The sequence below is a fragment of the Phaseolus vulgaris genome, chromosome 10, assembly GCF_051622355.1.
Source record: "Phaseolus vulgaris cultivar YP4 chromosome 10, ASM5162235v1, whole genome shotgun sequence".
Classification (NCBI taxonomy): domain Eukaryota; kingdom Viridiplantae; phylum Streptophyta; class Magnoliopsida; order Fabales; family Fabaceae; genus Phaseolus; species Phaseolus vulgaris.
Genome location: NC_143507.1, coordinates 8661978 through 8687616, shown reverse-complemented (window position 1 = coordinate 8687616; position 25639 = coordinate 8661978). Strand labels below are relative to the sequence as shown.

Here is a 25639-nt window from a genome sequence, read left to right as displayed (position 1 = left end):
AATGCACTTTTGAACAAATTATATGCAATTACCCTGTACGATCGACAATAATAGCCTGTTTGTAGTTACTTAGCTGCCATTGTTCGATCTCCCAAATGAGTACTGCATATCCCCTCGTGTATCTCTCGCATGACATATGTGGCTTGTTCGAGTGTAATACATTTTAAGAGTGGACGAGTGTAACCTCATCGATAGAGATCTTGTTCTATTATAAGAAACCGAGCGGCCTGCTGCCTCATTGCTTTTTTCGAATGTACCTCGCAGGTCCCATCTATTAGAAATTGTTTGACGGTTGTCATCCAGTTTGGTTGTATATCAGTCGTCATACACTCTTTTGAGCTAACACTGGGTTTAATCAAGGTCACATAAATGACCGACCGATGAAGTCCTTTCTTCTTTGCAGTTGCTAAACGGAAAAGCATATCAGCTCGGGTATTATGTTCCCGGCGGATATGTTGGATTGTTACCTTAGTAAATTTTGCAATTAGATCCTGTACAAAGTGATAATACCATTGCAATAACGTCTCTTTGACTTCAAATTTCTCTGTATGTTGGTCGACCACTAACTCAGAGTCACTCTTACATATGAGCTTTTTCGCCTCCAAATCAAGAGCCAAGTTAAAACCGACTATGATAGCTTCATATTCTGCTTGATTATTTGACGTTTTAAACTCAAACTTCAAAACTTGTTCAATAAGAACATCACCTTGTCCTTCGAGTACGATCCCCGCACCGCATGACCTGTTGTTAGAGGAGCCATCAACATGCAGAATCCATTGGGAGTCTTATTCCTCAGTGTGTCAAGGATTGAGTTCAGTTGTAAAATTAGCTAAAGCCTGTGATTTGATTGCCCCCCTGGGTTGATATTGGATTTCGAATTTTGATAATTGCATCGCCCATCCTATCATTCGCCCGACTAAGTTTGGTTTTGCCAGTATCTTCATAATGAGGTAGTTGGTTCTAAATACGATGTAGTGATTAAGAAAATACATGCGCATTCGTCGTGCGATTATCACTAAAGCCAAGGTGACCTTATCAATCATTTGATATCAGACCTCAACACTGTGAAGTACTCAACTGATATAATAGACTGGTCGTTCTTCTGTCGCCAGCTCTTGAACCAACATCGTGCTGATTGTATCTTCTAATACAGCGAGATAGGTAATTTTAGGTTCCTAGGCATTCAACTTTTGAATGATTGGAGGAGACGCCAAGATTCATTCACATTCGTCCTTCCATCGGAAATTAGAAGCTTTTTGTAATAGTTGTACGATAGGCTTAATCTTTTCCGCAAGTTTTGCACAAACTTGGGAGTGATGTAAGTCGTCCGATCAACCTTGGATTTCTTTGACAATCTCAGGGTTCACATCTCAATAATTGCCCTACATTTCTCAGGATTTGCTTCTATGCCACGATGAGTGAGCATAAAACCTAAGAACTTCCTTCCGTCCATGATTAAGTCTTATACCATGGTTGCGAAGAGCTTGTAAGACTTCTTGTAGATATTTGATTTGATGTTGGCAAAAGTCAGATTTGACAACAATATCATCCACATATACCTCAACGATGCGACCAAGCATATTTTGAAGATGTATTCCACCAGTCATTGGTAAGTGACCCCGACATTTTTGAGGCCGAATGGCATGACTTTGTAATAAAAATTATTTCAATCAATCATAAAATTTGTCTTCTCTTTGTCTTTAGGATGCATCTGGATTTTATTGTATCCTAAGTATGCATCCAAAAAACTCATAACAGTATGCCCTGTTGCTTCGTCGACTAGTTGATAAATGCTCGACAAAGGATAATAATCCTTAGGATGTGACTTGTTAAGAGAAGTATAATTTGTGCATATTCTCCACATGCCATTTGATTTTTTGACCATGACCAAGTTGGCCAGCCGTGTTGTAGAATGTGTTATTCTAATGAACCCGACTTCTTCAAACTTCTTAGCTTCTTGTCGTGCGGCAACACGCTTTTTTTCACCAATTTTTCTTTTCTTATGGACTATGGGCCTGACCTCTTTGTAAATGGAGAGGCAATGTGTTATGATATTCGGGCTCACCTCGGGCATATCAGTGCCTGTCCATGCGAACAAATTTGTATTATCAATTAGACTCACCAACTTGTTATCGTTCGGTTTCAAGGACGTTCCGATGTGCGTCTTGTGTTCATCATCTTGAAGAGGCACACGACGAAGATCCTCGCCCGACTCTATACGAGCTTTGTCAAGTCGAGGGTCCAAATCAACTAGATCGACCATGTGTTCTCTTATTCTCATGTCACGAGAACGCCTTTTGGTTTATTGTCCCGCCCTTTCACAAGACCGACTACGTGGTGATGCTCTGTATAATCGTCTAGTAGGTTCAATCTTTAAACTTGCGACATAACATTCGTGAGCAATTTTTTGATCTACATGGACCGTGACGATATCTCCGATCGTTGATGGAAACTTCATAGCTAGATGAGGGGTGGACACTATTGCCTTTAGATGATTTATGGATGATTGTCCCAACAGTATGTTATAGGAGGCATTTGCATTAACCAACAAATACCTTGATCTTATAGTTTTACTCAGACACTCATCTTCCATGAACATAGTGTGTAATTCGATAAATCCTCTGGCATCCACTCGTTCGCCTGAGAATCCAACAATTTGTTCTTCATAAGGTTGGATTTCTATTTCTGGAATCCTCATTTTTCTGAAGGTCTTCTAGTAAAGCATATCCACCGAGCTACCTTGATCCACCAAGACATTGGTAATTGCAAATTTGTTTATTTCCACGGTAATCACCATGAGATCGTCCTATGTTGGGTCTATTGCAGTGAAATCATAGTCACTAAAGGTAATCAGGGGCATCCTCGGTCGATTCCGGGTGGATGTGGAATGAGCCAACTGGATGGTCCGAAGATGCTTCTTTCTAGCCGAACTAGAACATCCACCTCCCATACAACCTCCGGCTATTGTGCTGACTTCTCGTCCAGGTATGCCGAGTGACATCGGCCTAGCTATAGTGTTAATAACCTCTTGCACCCTACATCTGGTCCGGTTGTTCCTCTCATGACTTTCACTTCGTGGTCAAGTCCTTCTCATTGGGCTTTCATTTCGTCTCTGTCTCATCAGACGTTGTTATCATCACGTCGATGTGAGTCTCATCGTCCTGGCCGATCGTAGTATTCTTTCTACCCTTTAGGTGGATATCGATCCCTCTGTTGAGATCAGTATGTACTGGTATCGGTCTTGATGAATTTTTGGAAGTGGCCAACTTTAATAAGTTCTTCTATTTTGTCTTTCAATGTTTGGCATCCTTCGGTCATATGGCCGTAGTTGTGATGATAGTGGCAATGTTTAGATGTATTTGCATTCTTTGGAGTCAGCGATTGCTTCAAGGCCGAGAGTAACTCGACATGTGATGCCTCGTCCAAAACTCGTCCTATTGGGACAATCAGAGGTGTCTAATTAAGAAATCAAGGTCCCCGATTTTCTCTGAAACAGTCAGACCAACCTGGTGCAGGTCGATTGCTCATGACTTTTTCTTTCTCTTTCCCCTTATCAACGCCTTCAAATTGATGACTCATATGATAGTCAATGTGTTCCTCTATCTACATGAACTTGGTTGCATAGTTTCTCAATTCATCCATATTTTTGGTCGGTCTCTTGATTAAGCTTTCGGTGAATCAGCTTGAGCGAATTGTCGAGACAAGGTGATGCATGGCTATCTTAGGCATCAAGTTTCTTATACCCATGCATACTTTGTTGAATTTATCCATAAATGCTCTCAAGGATTTTTTTTTTTTTTCTTGTTTCACATTAGGAAGAGACATAGATGAGGTGTGATGTGGTCGGCTTGTTGCATATTATGTGATGAACTTCGTTGTCAGGACTTTGAAGTTTCCCACGGAATTAGGAAGGAGTCTAGTGAACCAACCGAGCAGTGCCTTTTGGAGGGAGGTTGGAAAGACCTTACACCATACTGCCTTGTTGGTTGTGTACAGGGTCATCTGTGTTTTGAAGACATTCACTTGCTCGTCTAGGTCAGTGGAACCATGATAGAGTTTGATAGTTAATCTTTTCCACTTTGAATGGAGTGATGTGTCAATTATTTCATCCGTGAATGGATGTCCTCTGGGGTTTTCCTCTTCATCTGGGAGAGGAATGTTTCTAAAACTTTGATGAGTTTGATGTGTTTTGTGGGTTTGATGGGTTTGGGGGACTAGATGGGTTTGATGGGTTGGTGGTGGTGCTCGGGATTGTTCTTCCCGTTCATACCCATCAAGCCGTTGTTGTAGATATTTATTCTGCTCCTTCAAAACGGACATCTCCTCCTCATATCGACGCCGATCCTCCTCATTGTGTAACTAATCCACCATGGCGTTTTGTCGTAACTTCACCATTTGTGCTCGGAGGGTCTGGATCATAGCTATCTAGTCATCCGCCATACGGTTGTTGTTAGCATTATTCCTTGTTGACACCATCGTTGTTGGTTGTTACTTGCTGCTGAAAATTCAAACTACCTCGGCCCCACGGTGGGCACCAATTGTATCGATATAGGCTGAGGGACCCAAATAGTTGGATAGTTGAATGTACAATTACTGACATGTCGGTGATCTCCAAATTCCTTCAACCACTTATTTACATTTTGTTTGATATAATCACATAAGACCACATCTCCAAAGAATTAACAACGAGATATAAATTTTTTTACAAGTAAATGAAAAGTATCATTCATTTAATATGTGATATTATATGTCACATTAAGTACAATAATATATAAAGAAGAAATAGAAAAACGTGAACAAAGTAAATACGAACTTGATTTTACATAAAATAATTGGTAACCAAATCATACAAAATAATCCATATAAAGCATTATAAAAATATCATTACAATCACCACACATTCTCATTCTTTTATTGCAATGTCTAAAATCAGTACCAGAACAACTATGCAAGCATAAAATAAACATGTGGATAAAAGAAATTATAATGTTTATATATACTAAAAAAAATTATTAAATAAAAATTAATTTTAAAGACCAAAATAATAAGCGTAACAAACTTTCACTAGAATAGACTCTCTGATACCATATTAAAAAGTGAATTTTAAGTCTAACTCAACCTTATAAAATAGGTTCATCAGGTGAGGTCTGCACCAACTTATATACTGTGAAATGTCCTTACCTCTAGTCGATGTGAGATCTCCAACAATCATTTTAAGTATTAACAATAAGAAAAGAGTTTAGGGTGTAAATTTCACAATACTTTACAAGTTCCAAAGAGCTAAACACTTTTTTTTTCTCCACATATTTATTATTTTCTCCCATATTAATGAGTTTTTTGTTTTATGTTATTGAACACGAACAACTATCACACTTACAAGCACTCGTGTAGAAAAGCTTAAAAATGGCGGTTATTTTCACTGTAAAACAAAAACTTTCTAGTTGCCTTTGATGTACGTGTAGCCTTATGTTCAACAAAGAAGAAGATGACTATTTAGCTGTCTTCTTATATTCAGATAAAGAGGACGACTATGGTAAAAGACGCCATTTTACACCTCCCTTATGCATGAGGTGTAAAAAGGAAACTTTTACCATAGCTGCCCTTATAAAGCATTTTGAAGCATATAAGAAGGTGGATATTTACCATAGTAACCCTTATAAAGCTTTGCGTTGCATCTAAGAGGGTGGCTATGGTAAATAACTGCCCTGGTAGATGGTAATATTTTTAGTACATTCTATTTAATGTTAATTCCCATCTAAATTATTATGTTCAATTATAACCCAACCAGTCAAATACATAAATTCAGAGAATCAAATTATATATATTGATAAAAATAAAAATGTATTACAAACACTAACATATATCTTTACCTATATTCCTATATATGTATCTAATTACTACACTAGTGATTAATTATCCTAGAGTTATAAAAATTTAGGAAATATGTGGCCCAAGCATGTCTCACATATTCTATGGTGGTCGAGGGCATTGCTTGCTCATCCATAAAGAACTGCATTACAAAATAAGGTTTGCATAAATTAGTGTTAAGATACATATATGTTAAAGAATTATAAAATTAATTTACCATCATGTTACCTTCTCTCAATAACTTTTAAGGCCTAGTCTTATAATGGTAACTATCCATTGCATAACGTAATAACCACACCCATAGCTTCCTGGTTGTCTATTATACTATAATTCAATAGAAATTAAAAGTTAATATTGATGAACAATGAAAGGAGAAAAAGAAAAATTACAAACCTTTAGTGTGATCTACTTCAGATTTTGATAATTTGAATTGGATCAACCTTTTACGGTGTTATATCCATGCCATGAAATGATTAATACAAAAAATCGCGTTAGTAGATACTTAATTAGTAACATACGAAGTTAAGTTTATAGTGTACTTATCAATCATATTCTTGAAATGTGTGGATGGCCTCCTATGTAGGGAACAAAACCACACAACAGTCTTATCAACCATGGATAATATAAGTAACTGCCAAGGACCCCTATATCATCCATGAAAAGAGTTAGTAAATATTTAAAACATGAAATAGTAAATGATTAACGACTTATAATTAAACTTACTCATTAATATAATGACATAAATAAATTTGTTTTCCCTATTTTTATAAGGTGTTAGTGATGTATGATTGGGTTCCACATTTCTTTGTTCCAGTGGGATTAATGTATGAGTGATCTAAGAATCCATATACATCTTCATTCCCATCATTGATAAAAATTCCATGCAAATACCTAAAATTTATTAGTTAAAGCATAATCAATAATAATTTAACATAAAGTAAATTGAAATATAGGTAAAAATTCTTACATCATAAAAATTGAATTATATTTATATTGAGTTGCTCATCCCCAGTTGCAAATTCTAACAAATCTGACATGTATATGTAAAATGGAATGTTAGTGTTTATTTCAAAAAAATGTATCATCCCATGGAGTGTCCATAGGGTTATGACTAATCTCTCTAGCAGCTACAGCTAAGTAAGTTATAGGATCGTCAATCAAAATCTCATGCTTCTTTTTCATACTTGGTTTTCGACGAGGTTTCTACAAAATAAAGAACATTTGTATTAAATTAGATGTAATATATAAATATAAATTAATATAATGAAATGAAATTATTACCAGAGGTTTTGGTATAACTCAAATGAGGTGTTTGGGTCATGTTATCGGCCATAGTTGTTACCTCATCTGAAGGTAATGGAACACGAACATCAACTACTTGTACTCTTTCCACCGTTAAATTTGCCACATCTGGGGAGAGAGGAATGTTATGTAAGGTGGTGGCCTCTTGATAGACTTTTCCAATGGCCACCACCTGAGGAAACATGTCGTCCTCTACTAGTAGCTCACATTGGCTTGTCTGGCAAATGATATCCTCCCTTGATGTTGTAGGAGCCACACAACTCCCCTTTGTGTTATTGGGTGCGGGACTAACCTTCGCCTCAGGCAGCTCAGCAAAAACTTTTTGCAATAGAAACTCCTGTCGCAACTCTAGTTGCACACATTCAGTCTCATTTCTCATCTCCTCCATTAATTTTTGACGTATTTTACTCATTAGTTCTGCTTTGGTCTCTGAGGCGAGGGAGGAGGATTAGTGTCATGGTGCAGCTCCAAAATAATGTTTTATTCCAACCCCTTTTCTTGCTGCACGAACAAGACCATAGTGCTCAGGTCATGCAATTGCTTCATTTAGGATATCGCGACGACCTTCAGGTACAAAATTACCTTGGGAGCTTTGCTCAACAAAGGAATCCTGCAAGAGACCAAAATCATATAAGTTTTTAATATAATTAATGCTTTAAAATAAATGCAAAAGAGGATAAAAGTAACTTACATTTTTTTCTCAGACTATTCGTGATTGGTCATAACTAAATGCACCCAACTTTTTAATTCGGACCATCTTCCATTTTTCGTGGCGGGAAGGTGGTGATGGAGGAGAAGTGACCCCTGTATCAATCTCAGACCCAGTCCCCTGTCTGGATTGCTCCTTTTCCACCATCAGTCATTGCTCAAGCTTTCGATATCCCGAACGAGACAGTACGTGCAGGGTAACATTCTTTAATGTTATGTCTTGAGCTTTCTTCCGACAATCCTGTCATAAATGAAATAAACAAAGTGAATTAAATAATATTAAGTTATTAATGTTATATAAATAAAAATAGTTAAGTAACTTCACTTACCATCCACGCTTCACATTCACGACTTTGAGAAAAAGACGTCAGGTATCTTTGATGAAAAAGAGGATAATGGAATCTTTCTTGGTTATTCATTAACTAGCCATTCTTGTAGAGTGTATAATAAAAGGCTTATGATTATGGAAGAATCTATTCATGTTGTCTTTGATGAGACTAACCATGCAAAATAGGAATCCATGAAGAATTATGCAGAAGAAGATGAGCACAATACCATTTTGCAGAAGCTGGAATCCTGTCCAAAAAAACAACTGATTGATTTTGCGAAACAACCGGTTGAAATTCTGCAACAGGATGAACTTCCCAAAGAATGGATGATTCCTAGAGACCTTTTAGTGGACAACATCATTGGACAAATTGATAAGGGAGTGTTTACTCGAAACTCTATCTCAAATTACTGCAAACTCATGGCTTTTGTATCTCAAATTGAACCTAAATATATAGGTGACGCACTTTAAGATGAAAGCTGGGTTGTTGCCATGCATGATGAGCTGAATCAATTCATTAGGAATGATGTGTGGTTTCTTGTTCGTAAGACTGATTGCATGAATGTCATTGGCACCAAGTGGGTGTTCATAAACAAGTTGGATGAATCTGGTGTGATAACAAGAAACAAAGCTAGGTTGGTTGCTAAAGGTTACAATTAAGAAGAAGACATTGATTATGATGAAACCTGATGGAGATCAAGTTCAAGACCAAATGGAGGCCAATACTCAAGGACAAGACGAGGAAGAGGCTCAAGTGCTAGACGCTCAAGGAGTTGGTAGCCCACCTCAAAGGCTTACAAGAAGTCAATTCAAAGCATTAGGAAATAATGGAAGGTTGTTTTCTCTTTTTGTAATATCTTTGTTTGAAGGTGCTTAGAGAGAAACATAGGAAACCTCTTTTGTAAAAGCATCTTTAGGTCTTTAGTTTAGGAAAATAGTAGGAAGCTTGGGGGGTGTGAGCTTAGTAGAGGGGTGTAGGCGTAATAGGGAGGTGCCAAACTAAGAGAGGAAGTCACACCTTCCTCATGCTCTAGGATTGGCGCCACTTTTATGTCATTTGGGGGGAATTTTGAATTTAATTAGCTTTTCATTTCAGCACCTCTTAGGCTATAAATAAAGGTGCTTGCCTTGTAAAATTCAGATTGGAAATTAGCAATAGAGAAACTCTACTAAATTTGAGAGAATTTGTGAGAATTTGATTTCTCCTTCACCTTGTCTTATCTTGAGTGCATTTGGTTCTCTCAAGTGGCGGCACTAGCTCACTCATCTTGGAGCCTTCATCCTCTAAGTGGCGTGATCATCAAACCAAAGCATCCATCTCCATAAGTTCTTCTTTCTTTCATCTCTATATTATATGAAGCTTAAACATGTCTTAGTTTCTCTTGTTCGGTTCTTCTTCCTTTCCTTGCACTCTTGTTCGGCTATTTTCATTTGTTTCTATTTTAATTCAGTTCAGTAGCTTCTTTTCATATTTTGTTCGGTGCATTTCTGTTCTTGATCATTTTTAATCGGTGCTTTTGCCTTTTTACACAATTTGTTCAGTTCAATTGACAATAGATGGCTCCTCCATATGAGTTTGGTGTTTGGTGCAAGTCTTGGTGAGTTCTTGAAACATAGAACCTTGATCCAATTCTATTATAAGTGCCTAAGCTATCTCCAACTCAAGTTGAGTCCATAGAATGTCAAAGAATCATCTCTTCTTTGCTAGTGGATTCATATCAAAACCTTTGCACCTGTGGCCAGATTGGAAGTTAAGATTACTGCTTGCATTTGTTTGTATGAGTGGTTTCAAACTATTTCAGATGGATTTGTAAAATATACAATTGTTCACTTCATAACCTGTACAAGAAATGCCATCAAACTTCAATCCAACAGCCAACCAGGTCAAGGTCTCCGATGCCTTTGAATCCTTTAACACCTCGTCTTTAAACCAAGGCATGAAATTTCTATTATGTTCCATCAAGACCCATTCTCTAGTTGTCTTGGGTTATTTGCCTTCACAAATGCTTTATCCTTGGAATGATCGGAAGATACCACATAACCTTCATTGGGGGTCCATACTATTCTATCTCTTCAATAATATCATCATCTTTTTGTTTCAACTTATAACGTGATAACCCACACCCCATACAACTTTTCAACAATTCAAAATTTTTCCTGTATAATATACAATCATTAGGACATGCATGTATCTTTTTATACTACATACCCATCAGACAAAGAATCTTTTTGGCCTCATAATTACGATTAGGTAGAGTATTTCCCTTTAGAAGCATATCCTTCAATAATTGAAGCAGTTTCATGAAGCTTTTATCAGTCCATCCATTTATTACCTTTAAATTTATCAATCTTAACATCGCTGACAACCGTGTGAAATTAGTTGATCCAGGATACAATGGAGTCTCTACATCGCTTGACATACTTCCATATACATGCACTTTTGCAAAAGATTTAGCTCCCACATCATGAATCATGTCTTCCAATCGATCATTATGCACTTCACCATGTACAACATCATTCATGGTGGACCCCACATATTCTTTAGTTACGGAAACACGTGGTAAATTTAATAATTCACTATGCCATGTCCAAGTTGCATAAGATCGAAGAAACCCAATACAAGGTCCTCCCTGATTTTCTTAACATCCAATCTTCTTCCATTCAAACAATTAACGCACGGACACCTAATCTTTGCTCCATCATGACCACTATTATTCTTGTTACGTCGGTCAAATTGTATAAATTCTTCTACTCCTCTTTCGAACTCATCACTTATATGAACAAAATTAACCCAATTTTGATATATTATATTTTGTAATAGTCATTCATGTGTTTACTAATGAGTGTGAAATCTCACGTTTGCCGAGGGTCAAACACCCCCGAACTCAATACCAGAACACATCATATGCCGAGGGTCGAACACCCTTGAACTCAATATCAACACGATAATTCTATTCTAAACTAACAACTAACATAATATAAATTAATAATAAATACAAATTATAATAAATACTAAATATACAAATTAAAAATAATTAAATTAATTATAAATATTAAATAACATAAATCTATCTACCATCTAATGAATTAATAAATAAGAGAAACAAAAAAAAAAAAACAAAAAGCAATGACGAAGAAGAAGTAGAGAGCTCCAAAACAACTTACACAATTGCATGAAGAAGACAAGGCTTGAGGAAAACAAAGAAGAAGCACAGAGTAGAAGAGAAAACGAAGCGCAAAGACAAATGAAAGTATGAAAGCGTAATTGGCGCACTCTAAGCTAGGGTAAAAAAAAGAGTCTAAGAGGGCGACTATTTGGTAAAGTCGCCTTCTTACAACAAAGCATTTGGTGTAAGAAGGTGGCTATTCGGTAATGCCGGACTTTTAGACGAAACGCTTTCATCTAAGAGGGCAACTTTACCAAATAGTCGCCTTCTTACACCAAATGCTTTGTTGTAAGAAGGCTGCTTTACCAAATAGTTGCCCTCTTAGAGAAATTTAATTTAAAAAATGCCACCATGTTTTGAAGGACAACGTCTGGCCGTAAAAGTGCCTTAAATGTAGTGTCGAAATAAGTCCTTTTTGCACTAGTGAAGGCACAACTATTGTAATTAACATGAAAAAAACATTTAAATCACCTTATATAGATGTGAATAAATTTGTGAGATGGGAATCATTGTAAAGACATTTACGCAATTAGATAATGAAATAATGGTTGCACAATAATGAAGTTGGATATTATGTTAATTGAACAATATAAATTGAGAACCAATAACCATCATTCCTCACTACAAGTGCAATTAAATGAAGAGGTTGTTAGAATGTGTGGCCAAAACAAGAGAGGGTGAATTTTTTTCACAAAGATTGGAAGTAGAGTGAAAAGTTATATAAAATCAACCAATTGATTTTCTGTTCAACTGGATAAAATATCATATTTACAGTTCTTTTATGAAAAATCAACCAAAACAACTGATTATTTATACCAAAAAACAAAGAACAAATTACAAGGTAATGTATAAGAGTAGGGAAAGAGAGATCACACAGAGAGATTTATACTGATTCACTCATAACCAAGAGTTACATCCAGTCCTCAGCTAACCACTGAGAATTCCCTATGCAATCAAAAATAGATTACAAAACACACTAAGAATGTTGATCTTGAACCCCTTAAGAACACACAACACTCCTTGGCAACACCACAATTTTCAAAAACCCTTTCTGAAACTAACTTACACACAATTTCAGTATTCAAAAAAGGAAATAGAATACACATGGGCTTTATAAAGTAGTGGTACAAATGAATAGAAAACCTGGATCCTATTTCACACACAAGCAATGATCCAAAAGCTCTTGATCTTTCTTGAAAACGTTTTCAATAAACTCTCTTTCTTAACCATTTGAAAAAATCACATAAAAGTCTTTATATAGATTCAAAAAGTGGTTAAAACTATTAGATCATTAATCAAAAGCTGTTAGAAACATTTAAAAACAATTTGGAATTCATAACATAATTGAGTTAGAAAAAACAACTGATTGTTTTGAAAAACAACTAATTGATTTATTTTTCTACTAAGGATTTCACATAAAATAGTCAGTTATTTTATCGAAATAACCAATTGTTTCTACCTTACAGAAAAGACAAAAGAAATAAAAAAAAATCAAAACCTTTGAAAAACACCAAGTTTCAATCAACCAATTGTTTCGACAAATCAACTGGATAAAAAACTTGTTGTAGTCACAATACCTTGAACAACGACTTTTTTCAACTGATTGATTTGGAAAACAACTGAATAAAATTTTATAGATTTTTTTAGAAAACACTTCTTTTAAAAAAGATAAAAAGTCAAGTGAGCTTGGATCAATACTAGATGTGAATTGAGAATACAAAATCTACTAAACAATACACACAAACATTTTAGTCGGTTCTTCAAGTCTTCAAAGCATATTTTGAAGCATCAAAGCAACTTGTTCAACAGAGGTTATATATAGTCAAAACCAATCTAATTAGATATATTCTTCCCGCAACAAAAGATAGATGTCTCTCATTCCATTTTGCCAACCTTTTTCTATGTTTGGCCCATATAGGTTCCAAGAAATGAACTGTCATGAGTTTCCCTTGCACTCTCATATGCTTGTAGTTAAGGATAGTAGAAAATGATTTAACAAACACATGTTGATAGTTAATAATTTTTAAAGAACAATGTTGAAAGACATGAATTGATTTTATGATATATACTTTACCACTATAAGAAAAAGGTCATTTAGTGATCAACTTCAGTTACCGAACAAGACGAGCTTACTTTGAGTCAGTTTTCTTTGCTTCATGGACTCAATTTTTTCCACTTTATGTATGCAATTGTATTTCTAAACAGTGTTGAAACATCATTTTATCAATATATTTAGATTATAATTAGGTTTTACTTCTTGCATTATATCATTTTGCAAACTACACTTTCACAGAGGTAAAATGACAGAAAGATACTCCTGTTCTTTAAAAGATCTTTTGAAAACCTAAATTCGTAAGCCAAATTTTCTCTTTCGAAATTCATAACTAACATTTTGGATTTTATTTTCTGGTATACGTTTTCCATTTCAAAATTACTTATGGATTCTCGTTTTCATAAAATAAAATATACACAAATACTTCTGGATTACTTATTCTAGAAGATTTTTAAGTATTACTTATTCTAAAAGATTTTTTTCAGAATCCAATTTCAATAATCAAGCTTCACACTTCTCTATTTCAAATCAAAAATTCCAAAGGTATTTTGGGCATTTAAAAAATTTGTTTAAGTCCCAAATTATATACTGCAAGAAGCAAAAGCCTCCTATTTATTGCCTTTTGACATTGGTGGTCTTTCTTATGGCGTTTGCTTCCTACGCTTATCAAATTCCAATTTGCACTATATCATGTTGAACCACTTGTTTTGATTTCTCCAAATTCAAGTGGAATGCATGAAGATCCTTACTGCTGGTTGTGTGTGTTTGTGTCTAGAAGTAGTTGAACTTTTTAATCCACTCCTTGTGATGATCCAAGGTCAAATGAATCTTAATCCTTTTGAAAAATATATGTTTTCTAAATAAAATAAAAATTCAACCTGTTGAAATGTCAATTCAACCGGTTGTTTTACACCTAGTGGATTTGAAAAGGATTTGAAAAGCTTGACTTTGTCTGACTTTGTTGTCAAGCCAATTCAACCGGTTGATTCGTGATTTCAATCGATTGATTTTCTGAAAATCTTAACAGAATTTTGGTAAGTTGTTTCAACTTGTTTTAAATGATTCAAACTGCTTTTGGTTCTTGAATTTAATGCTTTGACCATCTAATTGGAGTTTAAATAAGTTGTTTTACGCTCCTGGTCATTAACTAAGCAAGAGAGTTTAATTAAAATCAGTTTTTCAAGATTTCAAAGTGCTTTGAATCATTTTCCAGTGTGAAATAAGATTCTTTGTATTCTTTGTACTTTAATATTTGATTGTACTCGGGTATACTTTATTCCTTTCTTTCTTGATTACTATAATTCTGTGTGACTTGGTATTGTGCAGTTTCAGAGGTTGTTCTTAAAATTGTGTGTTGTTTGCCAAAGGTGGTGTGTGTTCTTTATGTAGAAACAAATTAAACGTAATTGCACGAAATTGCAAAATTGCTAAACTGATACTTTATTTTGATTTACTTCAATAATATATATAATAAAATTACAATTACTGGAAGCTATAAAATAGGAATGCTAATAGCCTTGTAAATTGACCATTAATGCAATAATAACGGTAAATAGTTTAAGGGTAATAAAATCAGAATTAATAACCAACATTTAAGGCTAATAAAATTTGAATTAATAACCAACATCCTCCCTTAATTCTGATTTGGAACCACTTTCATGCCCAACGTATCTCTTAACTTGATGAAAGATGCAATCTGATCTTCTGATCTGCAGTATTCCAATTTGATCATGTTCTTCTCAACTTGGTCTCGCAGGAAGTGATATAGAATATCAATGTGTTTACTTCATTGATGAAAAATCAAATTCTTTGCAAGATTAATTGCAGAGACATTGTCAACATAAATCTTAATTGGAACATCTAGATTAAAACCAATTTGAGTCATGATATTGCTGAGCCAAACTGATTGACAAACACTTGTTGCTGGTCTTACATACTCAACTTCACAAGTAGATAATGTAACAATTGACTGCTTCTTTGATGACCACAAGCAAACAGTCTTTCCGATCATAAAACAATTACCACTAGTATTCTTCCTCTCGTCTGAATCTCCATCCCAATCACTCGCTAAGTATCCGACAATCTCAATCTTCTTAGATGAAGAGTAAAATAGACAAAAAGTTGTAATACCTTTGATGTGGCGCATAATTCTCTTTACAGCTTGTAAATGAACTTGTCGAGGTGACTCCATGTATTGACTAACCAATCCCACGACATAACATATGTCAGGTCTAGTACACATGAGATATCTAAGGCTTTCAACGATCTGCTTAAAGTATGTTGCATCTACAGTTCGCCCATCACCTTCCTTCGTGAGCTTAATTCCAGTTTCAATTGGAGTCTTAACTGAGTTTGAATCCTCCATCTTAAACTTCTTTAAAACTTAGCAGCAAATTTCTTCTGATGAATGAAGATTATATCGTCTCCTTGGATGACTTCAATGCCCAAAAAGTAGGACATAAGACCGAGATCAGTCATCTCAAATTCCTTCATCATGATATGCTTGAAGTCATCAATCATTTGAGATTACTTCCTGTAAAAATCACATCATCAACATAAAGACATAAAATTAGCAAATCTCCATAATCATTAGTTTTTACATAAAGACCATGATCTTATGCACATTTTTTGAATCCAGTGGCATGAAGAAATAAATCAATCTTTTTTTTGCCAAGCTCTTGGTGCCTGTGTAAGACCATATAAAGCCTTAGTTAGTCTATACACCTTCTCCTCTTTGCCAGATTGTATGAAACCCGACGACTGCTTTACATAAACATCTTCATCAAGTGGGTCGTCTAGAAATGCAGACTTGACGTCCATTTGGTGAATTTTCCATTTCCTTTGTGCAACTAAAGCAATGATTAATCTCATTGTTTCCATTCGAGCTACAGGAGAAAATATTTCTTCGTAATCATAGCCTTCTCTTTGCTCGAATCCCTTTGCAACCAACCTTGCCTTGTACCTATCAATCTCACCATTTGCTTTCACTTTAATCTTGTACACCCACTTCACATCAATTGCTTTGTATCCTTTTGGAAGATCAGTGAGCTGCCATGTATTGTTTTTCTTAATCGCCATCAATTCTTCATTCACAGCCTCTTGCCATTTGGGGTGTTGAATGGCATCTGCAAGTCTCACGGGTTCTAAATCTGCAAGAAAAGAAAAGTGAACCAAATCTCCATTGTCATCAACTTCATCATCAAGATTTACTTCGCAATCTTGAAGGTGTACAGGTTGTCGTTGTTGCCTTCTTGGTCGTTCCATCATAGTTGCAATTGGAACTGCAACTTCAGATTGAATTACAGCTTCAGGTTGAACTGCAAGTGCTTCAAGAGTGACTCCATCTTCCACATCATCGTTCAAAACGTAAATATATCATTTTTTCGAATCCATTTCAGTTGTTACATTCCATTGTCATTCCTCATCTTCAAAAAATGTAACATCACGACTGATAATCACCTTCTTTGTCATTGGATTGTATAGTTTGTATCCCCCATGCTTATATCCAATGAAAATGGTATTCACTGCCTTATCATCCAACTTCGATCTTGCTGCCTTAGGGACATGAGCATAAGTAATTAACCCAAATACCTTCAAGTGTTGCACATTGGGTTTGAATTCGCTTCATGCCTCAATCGGAGTTGTGTTAGGAACACTCCGAGTGTGTGATCTGTTTATCAAATATACCGCACATTTTACGGACTCAGCTCCTGGTAGTCCTCTGAGGAATGATGGGCTCTAAGGCACTGACTATGGAGGAATCCTGACCTAACCTTGGGTCTTTTGTCATGCTCCTAGTCATCCTTCTAGAAGGTTGGGCTAACTCAGTGGGTGCTCTATCTCTCAGAACTTCATAAAAAAAGCTCAAATTGTATGGTCAGAAGCAACAAGCATTTGTGTGGGCCACAAGAGCAGACACAATTAGAGTTAGTTAGATGGATGCAAAAGTATTTAATAATATAGTTTTAGAGTGGGCTAATTGACACTAATTAAGAAAAAAAATAGTGGGTCTAGCCCATGCTAAATAATTAAAAAAATAAGCATTTTGCATCCGTCTAACTCACGGTTAAGGGAAAAAATTAGCATTAGAGTAGGCTTGGTCAACTCTAAGTGGAAGAAAAATAAAAGAAAATAAGGATTAGAGTGGACTTGACCGACTCTAACTTTAAAAAAATATTTTTGCGTGGGCTTGGCCTATGCTAAAATGGATTAAAAAAATCAAATTGAATGATGTATCCTATCTCATTCATCTTATGTTAAACATGAACATAGTAACCAACAACAACAAACTTGTTAGAATTATAAGGCTAAAACAAGAGGGGGTGAATTGTTTTTGAAAGATTTTTGCAAGTATTGAAGGTAAAGTGAAAGGCTATGAAGAATTAATCAATGGAAAATTTGTCCAGCCAAATATAAAACTGTTTTTAAACTTGTTGCAGAAAATCAACCGGTTGTTTTTACGAAACAGTCTATTGTTTTTATCAACACTTTATAAAAACAAAGTTAAAGTAGTTTAAAGAGTGTAAGGATAAAGAGATTCACACATAATGTTTATACTTGTTCACTCAACACCTGAGCTACATCCATTCCTCATAAACCACTGAGAATTCACTATGTAATCAACCCTAGATTACAAGCTACACACACCAAGAGTGATGATCTTGAACCCCTCAAGAACACACACCACTCCTTGACAAAAACCACACCAAGAATGTTGACCTTGATCCCATCGAGAACACACAACATTTATTGGCAACACCAGTACAAAAATACAATTTTCAAGAAAGAAGGGAATAGAATACACCTGGGTAAATCACAAGATCAAAGTTCAGAATACAAGACCCAATCCTATTCCACACTTGAGATGATCCAAAAGCTCTTTGAAAACTTGAAAACTGTTTTTGATTGATCTCACTCACTTCGTTGATGCATAGGAGCTTAAAACCACCTTTTTATCTTTCAATCACATGGTTAAAACAGTTACAACAGAAAACCAAAAGTTGTTGGAATCATTTAAAACAGAAAAAAACTTAACAAAATTTTGTTAAGGTTTTCAAAAAAACAATCGGTTGATTTATCGAAATAACGATTATTTTTGTTTGACAGCAAAGGCAAAGACAAAGTTTTTCCAGATCATTTTAAAATCCTCTAAGTGTCAAACAACTTGTTGATTCGAAATTTCAATCTGTTGAAATTTCACTTCTTTTTAGAAACCCCATCTTTTCAAAATGTTAAAGATTCAATTGAGCTTGGATCATCCTAAGGAGTGAATTAACAAGTTTCAAACAACTAGACACACACACACAACAACAGCAAGGTCTTCAAGCTTTCCACTTGGATTTGGAGACATCAAAGCATCTTGTTCAACAAAAGTAACCAAAAAGTGATAACAAGGAGTGTTTATACCCTAAAAAACTACAAGGATTGTCTAGTCCTAGCGTCTAGTGCGAGCTTCTACACCACAGGACCAAGCGTTTAAAACAAGCCCAAGCAAAAAGGAACCCTTGGGTCTTTCGCATGCAACATTCCCTCTCATCCACCAATTTCAACAATAATCAAAGCCACAAAATACACACAAAAAAGACCCTATCAAAGTATAAAATCCAACCCAAAACTCACCTTTAGGCTAATAATGGTAATGACTTCTTCTCTGCCTCCTCACGACCATGTTTCCTCTTCCACTTCAAGATTGAACTTTCAATCCAAGTCCAATTTCAAATGTCTTTTCTACATTACAATTAGGTTTTGTCAAACCACTACTCCCTAATGTAAACAATAAAGGTATCCAAGATTACTTACCTTTCGTCACCATGGAAGCAAGTCAACTGCATATGAGGGAGACAAAGGAAATTGAGGACCTCTATAGGGAACACATGGCACATAACGGAAAAGAAAAAATGAAGAAGGGAGAAATTAAGAGCACGAGAAAGGAAAAAATGAAAGTGAACCTCTGAAACTTCTAGATTTTTTTTTCTTCATATTTTATAATTCAAAACGTATTTGACATTCCAAAAAATTCCTTCCAAGTTATACAATTCAAAATATAAATTTATATTTTGAATTGTACAATTCGAAAAGTCTACAAATTATACAATTCAGAAATTAAAAAAAAATCCAACACTTTTTTTGTCAAAAGGAAATTTTGAAATTAAAAGAATTATAGAAGTGAGAAAAAAAAAACCATGGAAGTGTAGGAAGAAAATGCTTGTTCAATATCACTCAACTAAAAAATAAGTTTAGCCCTTTGTTTGTTTAGGTCTTCCCCAAGATTGCTGACACCAATCATGCTTAGTCCATTGAGGATTCAATGTAGAATTAGCATCCAACCTTTTAAATCTCTTCCAATCACTAAGGGCAACCTTCATATCAGCCACTTTTGCATTGATGCTCCTACAACAATTAGCATGGACAGTGGTGACTACTCTAAAATCCTTACTATCTTGGCAAAATCCACTGAAATAAAGAGTATCCAAAAACCTAACCCTGATTTCCAAATGTTCAATTATACCACCTCTAATGAGGTCAAGAAGCACATCTTGCTCTTTTTTTCCTGTGGAATTATCTTTTTCACCATACCATGTTTCAAATAAGGAAATGGTCTTATTGTTTGACCTCACAAAGTAAAATCCAGTGTTGATTGGATTTTTCTTGGACCAAGGATCACCATAGTACATGTCTGTGCTAATTTGAAGGTCTTCTGTCTCATTTTTGTTTAATCTTGTAAATGGATTTCTTAGCCACATTACATCAGTGTCCTGTGACAAAAGATGTTGCATATGAATTAGAGATATAAAATAGTATTTATATTCTTTGTAAATTGTTGTATATATTTTTTTTCACATTATATTTTATAGTTTGCTATTGATATGTAGTATTTATATTTACATAGATAAAGTAAAACATAATTTTTATGGAACATTAGTGTTTTAGACACTTAAAATAAATTATTATATACTATTTAATAAAATAAAAGAATTAAATACGTTTTTCATATGAAATTAATTTTTTTAAACTTATGAGCACTCGATTTAAGATTGTAAATTATACAATTTCAAATGGGAAAATTATGTAGGTATTTGTAATTATTTGTGCTCTAATAATTTAGACTATTTTTTTTTTAAAACTCCTCACCCAAACATGCCCTAATATTACTTATTAATATCATAAACACCTTCTTCTAAAAAAATTATAATAACTTCACTATCTTTACTGATAAATAAATAAAAAATCATAATAACATCTTTGACTGTAAACATTTTTAATCTGTGTTATTTTCTACTCATCACTCTAATCATGGTTCCTTTCAATTTCTTTTGAATAATGGAATTATTATAATTAATATAAAGGTCAACTTTCAACAAAAACTAATTAACAGTGAGTAACCTAACACGTTTACGTAACAAAGTATGACATACAAGTTCATAATACGATTTAAAAAACCTTTTTTTTCTTCTTAAGTATATATTATGACATGAAACAGTCCAAATCTTGTATACAATGATATAAAACAATACATGATTGAATTAAGTAATTTTAAAAATATTTGGTTCATATTATATATCATTTTAAAAACTAAGAAATTATTATTTATTTTCAATAATATCTTCAGTTATTATAAATTTAATTTTATTAAATAAATTTGTGTATCATAACTTTTTTTTTTCTGCCATATGTCTTTTCCCAGTCTATTGATTAGAGACTAAATTCTTTTGAAAGATATAATATGAGATGGATGAAATATTAAATAATATTAGTTTGATATCATCTTAAAATGAAAATTTAAACATTATTTAAATTTAAAATGCAGAAATTAGAAATATAAATAACGTTATGATTCCCTTCTAGTTTTTGTGATTAAATGTTTCTATAGTTTTTTTAACAACAACTTACATTACAAGTTTGTAAATTGTAATTAAGGATCTTTACTTATATTTGAAGTTTGTTTGGATTTTTAAATATTTCAAGTTGACTTGATTTTTATATTATGTTATTTTTTATATGATGAGACTTCAATTATGTTATGTTTAAATTTGAAATTGAATGTGTGTTTTGTTTTATGCTAGGTGTATTGGATGATGTTTGGTAATAGATTGTTCAATTAGTATATCTTAGATACGTGTTGGATATGTTAAATTATACCGATGTTAAAAAAGACATTCATTTAAATGCATGAATAGACATTTTGATGGATGTAGGATTACCTACGGATTTACCCATGAAATACAGTCGGTGGTTAATGTGTATGTAGATTTTACTCACGGACTGTGTTTGTAGGTTATCTATGGACCAGTGTTCGTGGATATTATTCACGGACGGTTATTCGTGAATATTACTTACGAACTGTTATTGTGACTCATATTCCATAGGTAAATTGCCTATGCCAACATTATATATGAATTTCTTTTTGTGAAAAATACGTACGTAATGTTGTTTTACCTATGGATTTCTACTTGTTACATACATATTTGGTTCATACATTACAAGAAAATAATGAAATAGAAATCAATTTTTAGATACCAAAATAATTAGTTGAAATAGTAACTAAATTAGAGATCATTTTAGAAACTAAAAAAAATCGGTTTCTAAATTAGTTTCTATTATTGTTAAATAGTTTCTAAATTGATATCTAATTAGCAACCAAAGTTTTAACTGCCAATTATTTAGTTTCTAAATTTGGTCTCTAAAACTTTGGTTGCTAATTAGATACCAATTTAGAAACTATTTAACAATAATAGAAACTAATTTAGAAATCAATTTTTTTTCGGTTTCTAAAATGATTTCTAATTTGGTTACTGCTATAACTAATTATTTTGGTCTCTAAAAATTGGTTTCTATTTCATGATTTTCTTGTAGTGATAGTAAATCAATTTTTTTTAGTGTAAATTCATTTAATATCTTAAAAAATATTATGCAGTCAATGTTTAACAAAGAAAGTAAGAAGATAAACACAATAAAATAAAAATAAAACGTTGTCAAATGAAACATTGTTACAGATTTAAGTAAATTATTTAATTAATTTTAAATCGTTCTCTTAATTGAATTTTCAAATCTCATTCTCAATTATATTGTTCCAATTTCAACTTACGTAACTAAGCCATGTTACGTGCACCACACAATAAGAAAAGGTGTGACGTTATGCAAAAATAAACAAATATTGACATTTGAAAAAGCAAATGAATATTATTCACCTTTCTTTATATTTATATGTTTTGAACTTTTGTTTTGTCATTTAACTCTTTTTTTTATCAATTTATCTTCAATCAAATAAAATAAAATACTAATATTTAGTTTTTACATATCTTTAAATAACTAAAAAGTTTTAATTGTAATACAAGATTGTTCAAAATTGAAATTACTTTCTCAATACAACAGATTTCATTCTATTGATAGATTGAGAAATATAAATGATAATATTAAAAGAGAATAGTTAAGAGGATTTTTTAGTTATAGAAAACTAAATGAGAATTTACACTAATATTAGAGTCCTAATTCAATTTTCTACGTGCACTTTAACATGAAAAAACACAATTAATAATCAAAACAAATATTATAAAGTAAATTTAAATCTAACTTTATTAATAAATATCAAAACAAATATTAGAAAATAAGTTTAATATTAATAGAATGAAAACATATGAATGATAAATATTAAAAGCAAAAAGCCTTATAAAGGATTATATTTGAACTGAAGTTATGCTAGACGATTTCTATAATTAAATTTTAACTAGAGTCATCTCAAAGTGAAACAATTTACTCATTTTATTAGTTTTTAAATTTTTTATCTATTTTGATATTTAAAAGATAAAATTTCACTAGATTAATAAAAATCTCGAGAATTTAAGATAATATTGGAGCCCTAATTCAATTATGCAGATGCACTAAACATGAGAAACCACAATGAATCAAAACAGAAACAAAAAAGCAATAAGAAAATGGAATGAATTATACATACAGTGAAAACGAAGGTGTAGCCACGTTTGAGAACTTCCAAGAGGAACCAAGTTCTTCTCCACATCATCTTGATGAAATCTTCAGACATGTAAACTTTCTCACCTTCAAAATCAACACCATCTGTTTCCATTTCCAATCTGAAGCAGTTCATCTTCAGAAACATGCACCGATCATAGGCAACTTGGTCAACAGCTACTAAGAGAATGTGATGAATCAGAGATCTTGTTCCCTCTCCAACCCAAAAACTGCTGAGAAAAATATCATGCATGGTGCTGTCACTCTCCACATCTTGCTCAGCATAAGCCTTGTTCACCATAGCAATTATCACTGTTTTGTTTCCCATTGAAGCTTTGGCTAGAGCACATTCAAGGGCATCTCCACATTCTTCAATGCTTGAGGTGCTCTACAGTGCAAAATGTTTCCACAGAATTAAGCAAAACCAACCTCAGATGCAAAATTAAATGCATGTATATGAATCTGAATTTAGATTTGAATCCAACTCAGTCTCATGAATCAGACTTGTTAGAGAGAGATTATCTTGAGATTTTCAACATAGATGACTACATATACATATATGTTGGACCAAAATTTATGCAAGAATCACAGAAATGCAGCATCACTCATTTCAGTCAAATCTATAAGTTTGTTGGTTTATTTTTGCTTTGTTTTCATAAAAAAGAAGAAGAAAATGGATGTGATCTGAACTTACAAAGTTTGATGGCTTGCATGGTGGTTGATTCTGGATTAGGACTAACTCATTGGAGGAGGAGGACCAATGGAACAGCAAAATAACCCCAGCAAAAAGCAAAGATAGAACAACTGCGAAACTCCCAAGAGTTTGTTTAGGGTTATCCATTATTCTCTCTATCTCTATATTATATGCCTTTTGTGTAGAGTTCTTAACATATATATATATAGAGAGAGAGAGGTTGGCTTTGGTGGGAGAATAGTCATATATTATTGTTTTTGTTTTTGTTGAATGTTGGAGAATGATCGGAGAAAAAATAAGAGTATTGTTTGCACTGGTTAGGTTGAGTCCACAGTTTAAAAATGCTATTTATGTGATCATAATAACAATATTCTTTGTTGGTTCTAATCTTGGGAACATTTTTAGTTATTTTGAGAAATTGATTATGGTGTAATTAGTTATTAAGGTTTTAGTTAATAATTACTTTTATTCTGGTAGTTAAAATCTTAGTATCAATTTAAAAATTATTTATTGACAATATACATTACTTTAAATATTAATATTTTTTTAATTTATAAAATATATCTGCTAAGACCTAATCTTCATTAAAGTCATCATCCCATGGAGACTGCGGTCTAAGTTGAAGACTGTTGTGTAAGTTGAAGATGTTTATGGTAGGTATAATGACTTTGCTAAAATTAAACATATATAGAATTATAATTAATTTTTAGTTTTAGAACACTTGATTTTTTTTATAATAGGAAGTCTGTAAATATAATATATATAAATAGACCATGCTATAAGAAAATAATTAAATAACAATCAAATTTAGAGATAAAAAATAATTAATTATGTATTGGTTAAATTAGATATAATTTTAGAAACTAAGAAATTATTGATATCTCTATAGTGATTTCTATTATAAATAAAAATTTATTAATTTTTAAATTGGTATCTAAATTAACAACTAAAATTTTAACTATTAATATTTTAGATTTTAAATTAGTCTTTAATAGAAACTTATTTAAAATATATAATAGGTAATGATTAGATATCAATTTAAAAACTAATTTATAAATATTTATTAATAATATAAACTACTTTGATACCAATAATATTTTTAATTAATTTCTAATTTAGGTAATATAGAAATTAATTATTTTGGTCTCTAAAATTAGTTTATATTTTGTGATTTTCTTGTAGTGTAGTGATAATTTTTATATGGGTTAAAATACCTCAGATATTTCATATAATTTTGTTTTTAATTATTGATAAAAAAAACAAGAAGATAAATTGAAGTGATTGTCCACCAAATACGATGTTGTTGTTGTTTTGGAGTTGTTTTATTCCATTTTCATTTTCTGCTGCAAAGGAAAAGTGGACAAAATTCATTGTAATGGCATAATCAATGAAAAGAAAGTGTCAAATGTTTGACTATAGTCTTTAAACTTGTTATTTGGGGCATAATAAGGAAAATTCAAAATTCCACAAGATAATCCATAAAAGATTGAAGAATACAGAAAAAGAAAATAAAGTTTGAGTTGGAAATATATAAATGTATTAAATATTGAAAC

The 25639-nt window shown here is 33.0% G+C and overlaps 2 protein-coding genes across 3 annotated transcripts; both read right to left on the bottom strand.

The window, feature by feature from the left end:
- Nucleotides 1-15059: 15059 nt before the first annotated feature.
- On the bottom strand, nucleotides 15060-15791 carry LOC137813378 (secreted RxLR effector protein 161-like). Its single transcript, XM_068615584.2, has 2 exons — nucleotides 15364-15791; nucleotides 15060-15135 (listed from the first exon to the last, which is right to left on the bottom strand). Exons 1-2 carry the CDS (start codon nucleotides 15789-15791, stop codon nucleotides 15060-15062), a joined length of 504 nt encoding a protein of 167 aa, XP_068471685.2.
- A 1906-nt stretch (nucleotides 15792-17697) lies between these two features.
- LOC137819678 (uncharacterized protein At1g28695) lies at nucleotides 17698-24240 on the bottom strand. 2 transcript variants are annotated; one of them, XR_016516177.1, is made up of 4 exons: nucleotides 24087-24240; nucleotides 23379-23780; nucleotides 19226-20181; nucleotides 17699-19153 (listed from the first exon to the last, which is right to left on the bottom strand). XR_016516177.1 is itself a non-coding variant. In XM_068623596.2 (3 exons), exons 1-3 carry the CDS (start codon nucleotides 24231-24233, stop codon nucleotides 19663-19665), a joined length of 1068 nt encoding a protein of 355 aa, XP_068479697.1. In that variant the 5' UTR covers nucleotides 24234-24240; the 3' UTR covers nucleotides 17698-19662. The 2 variants fall into 2 exon arrangements, 1 of the variants encoding a protein (XP_068479697.1); XM_068623596.2 differs by having other exon boundaries at nucleotides 17698-20181.
- Between the last annotated feature and the right edge of the window lie 1399 nt (nucleotides 24241-25639).

What these genes read in the sequence shown, in the direction of transcription:
- LOC137813378 (XM_068615584.2), bottom strand. Translation starts at nt 15,791, where the DNA reads ATGGAGGATTCAAACTCAGTTAAGACTCCAATTGAAACTGGAATTAAG. An exon ending in TTATCTACTTGTGAAGTTGA is followed by an intron (nt 15,136 to 15,363) that starts GTATGTAAGACC and finishes GGAATACTGCAG; the next exon opens with ATCAGAAGATCAGATTGCAT.
- LOC137819678 (XM_068623596.2), bottom strand. Translation starts at nt 24,233, where the DNA reads ATGGATAACCCTAAACAAACTCTTGGGAGTTTCGCAGTTGTTCTATCT. An exon ending in CATGCAAGCCATCAAACTTT is followed by an intron (nt 23,781 to 24,086) that starts GTAAGTTCAGAT and finishes TTTGCACTGTAG; the next exon opens with AGCACCTCAAGCATTGAAGA. An exon ending in GCTACACCTTCGTTTTCACT is followed by an intron (nt 20,182 to 23,378) that starts GTATGTATAATT and finishes CTTTTGTCACAG; the next exon opens with GACACTGATGTAATGTGGCT.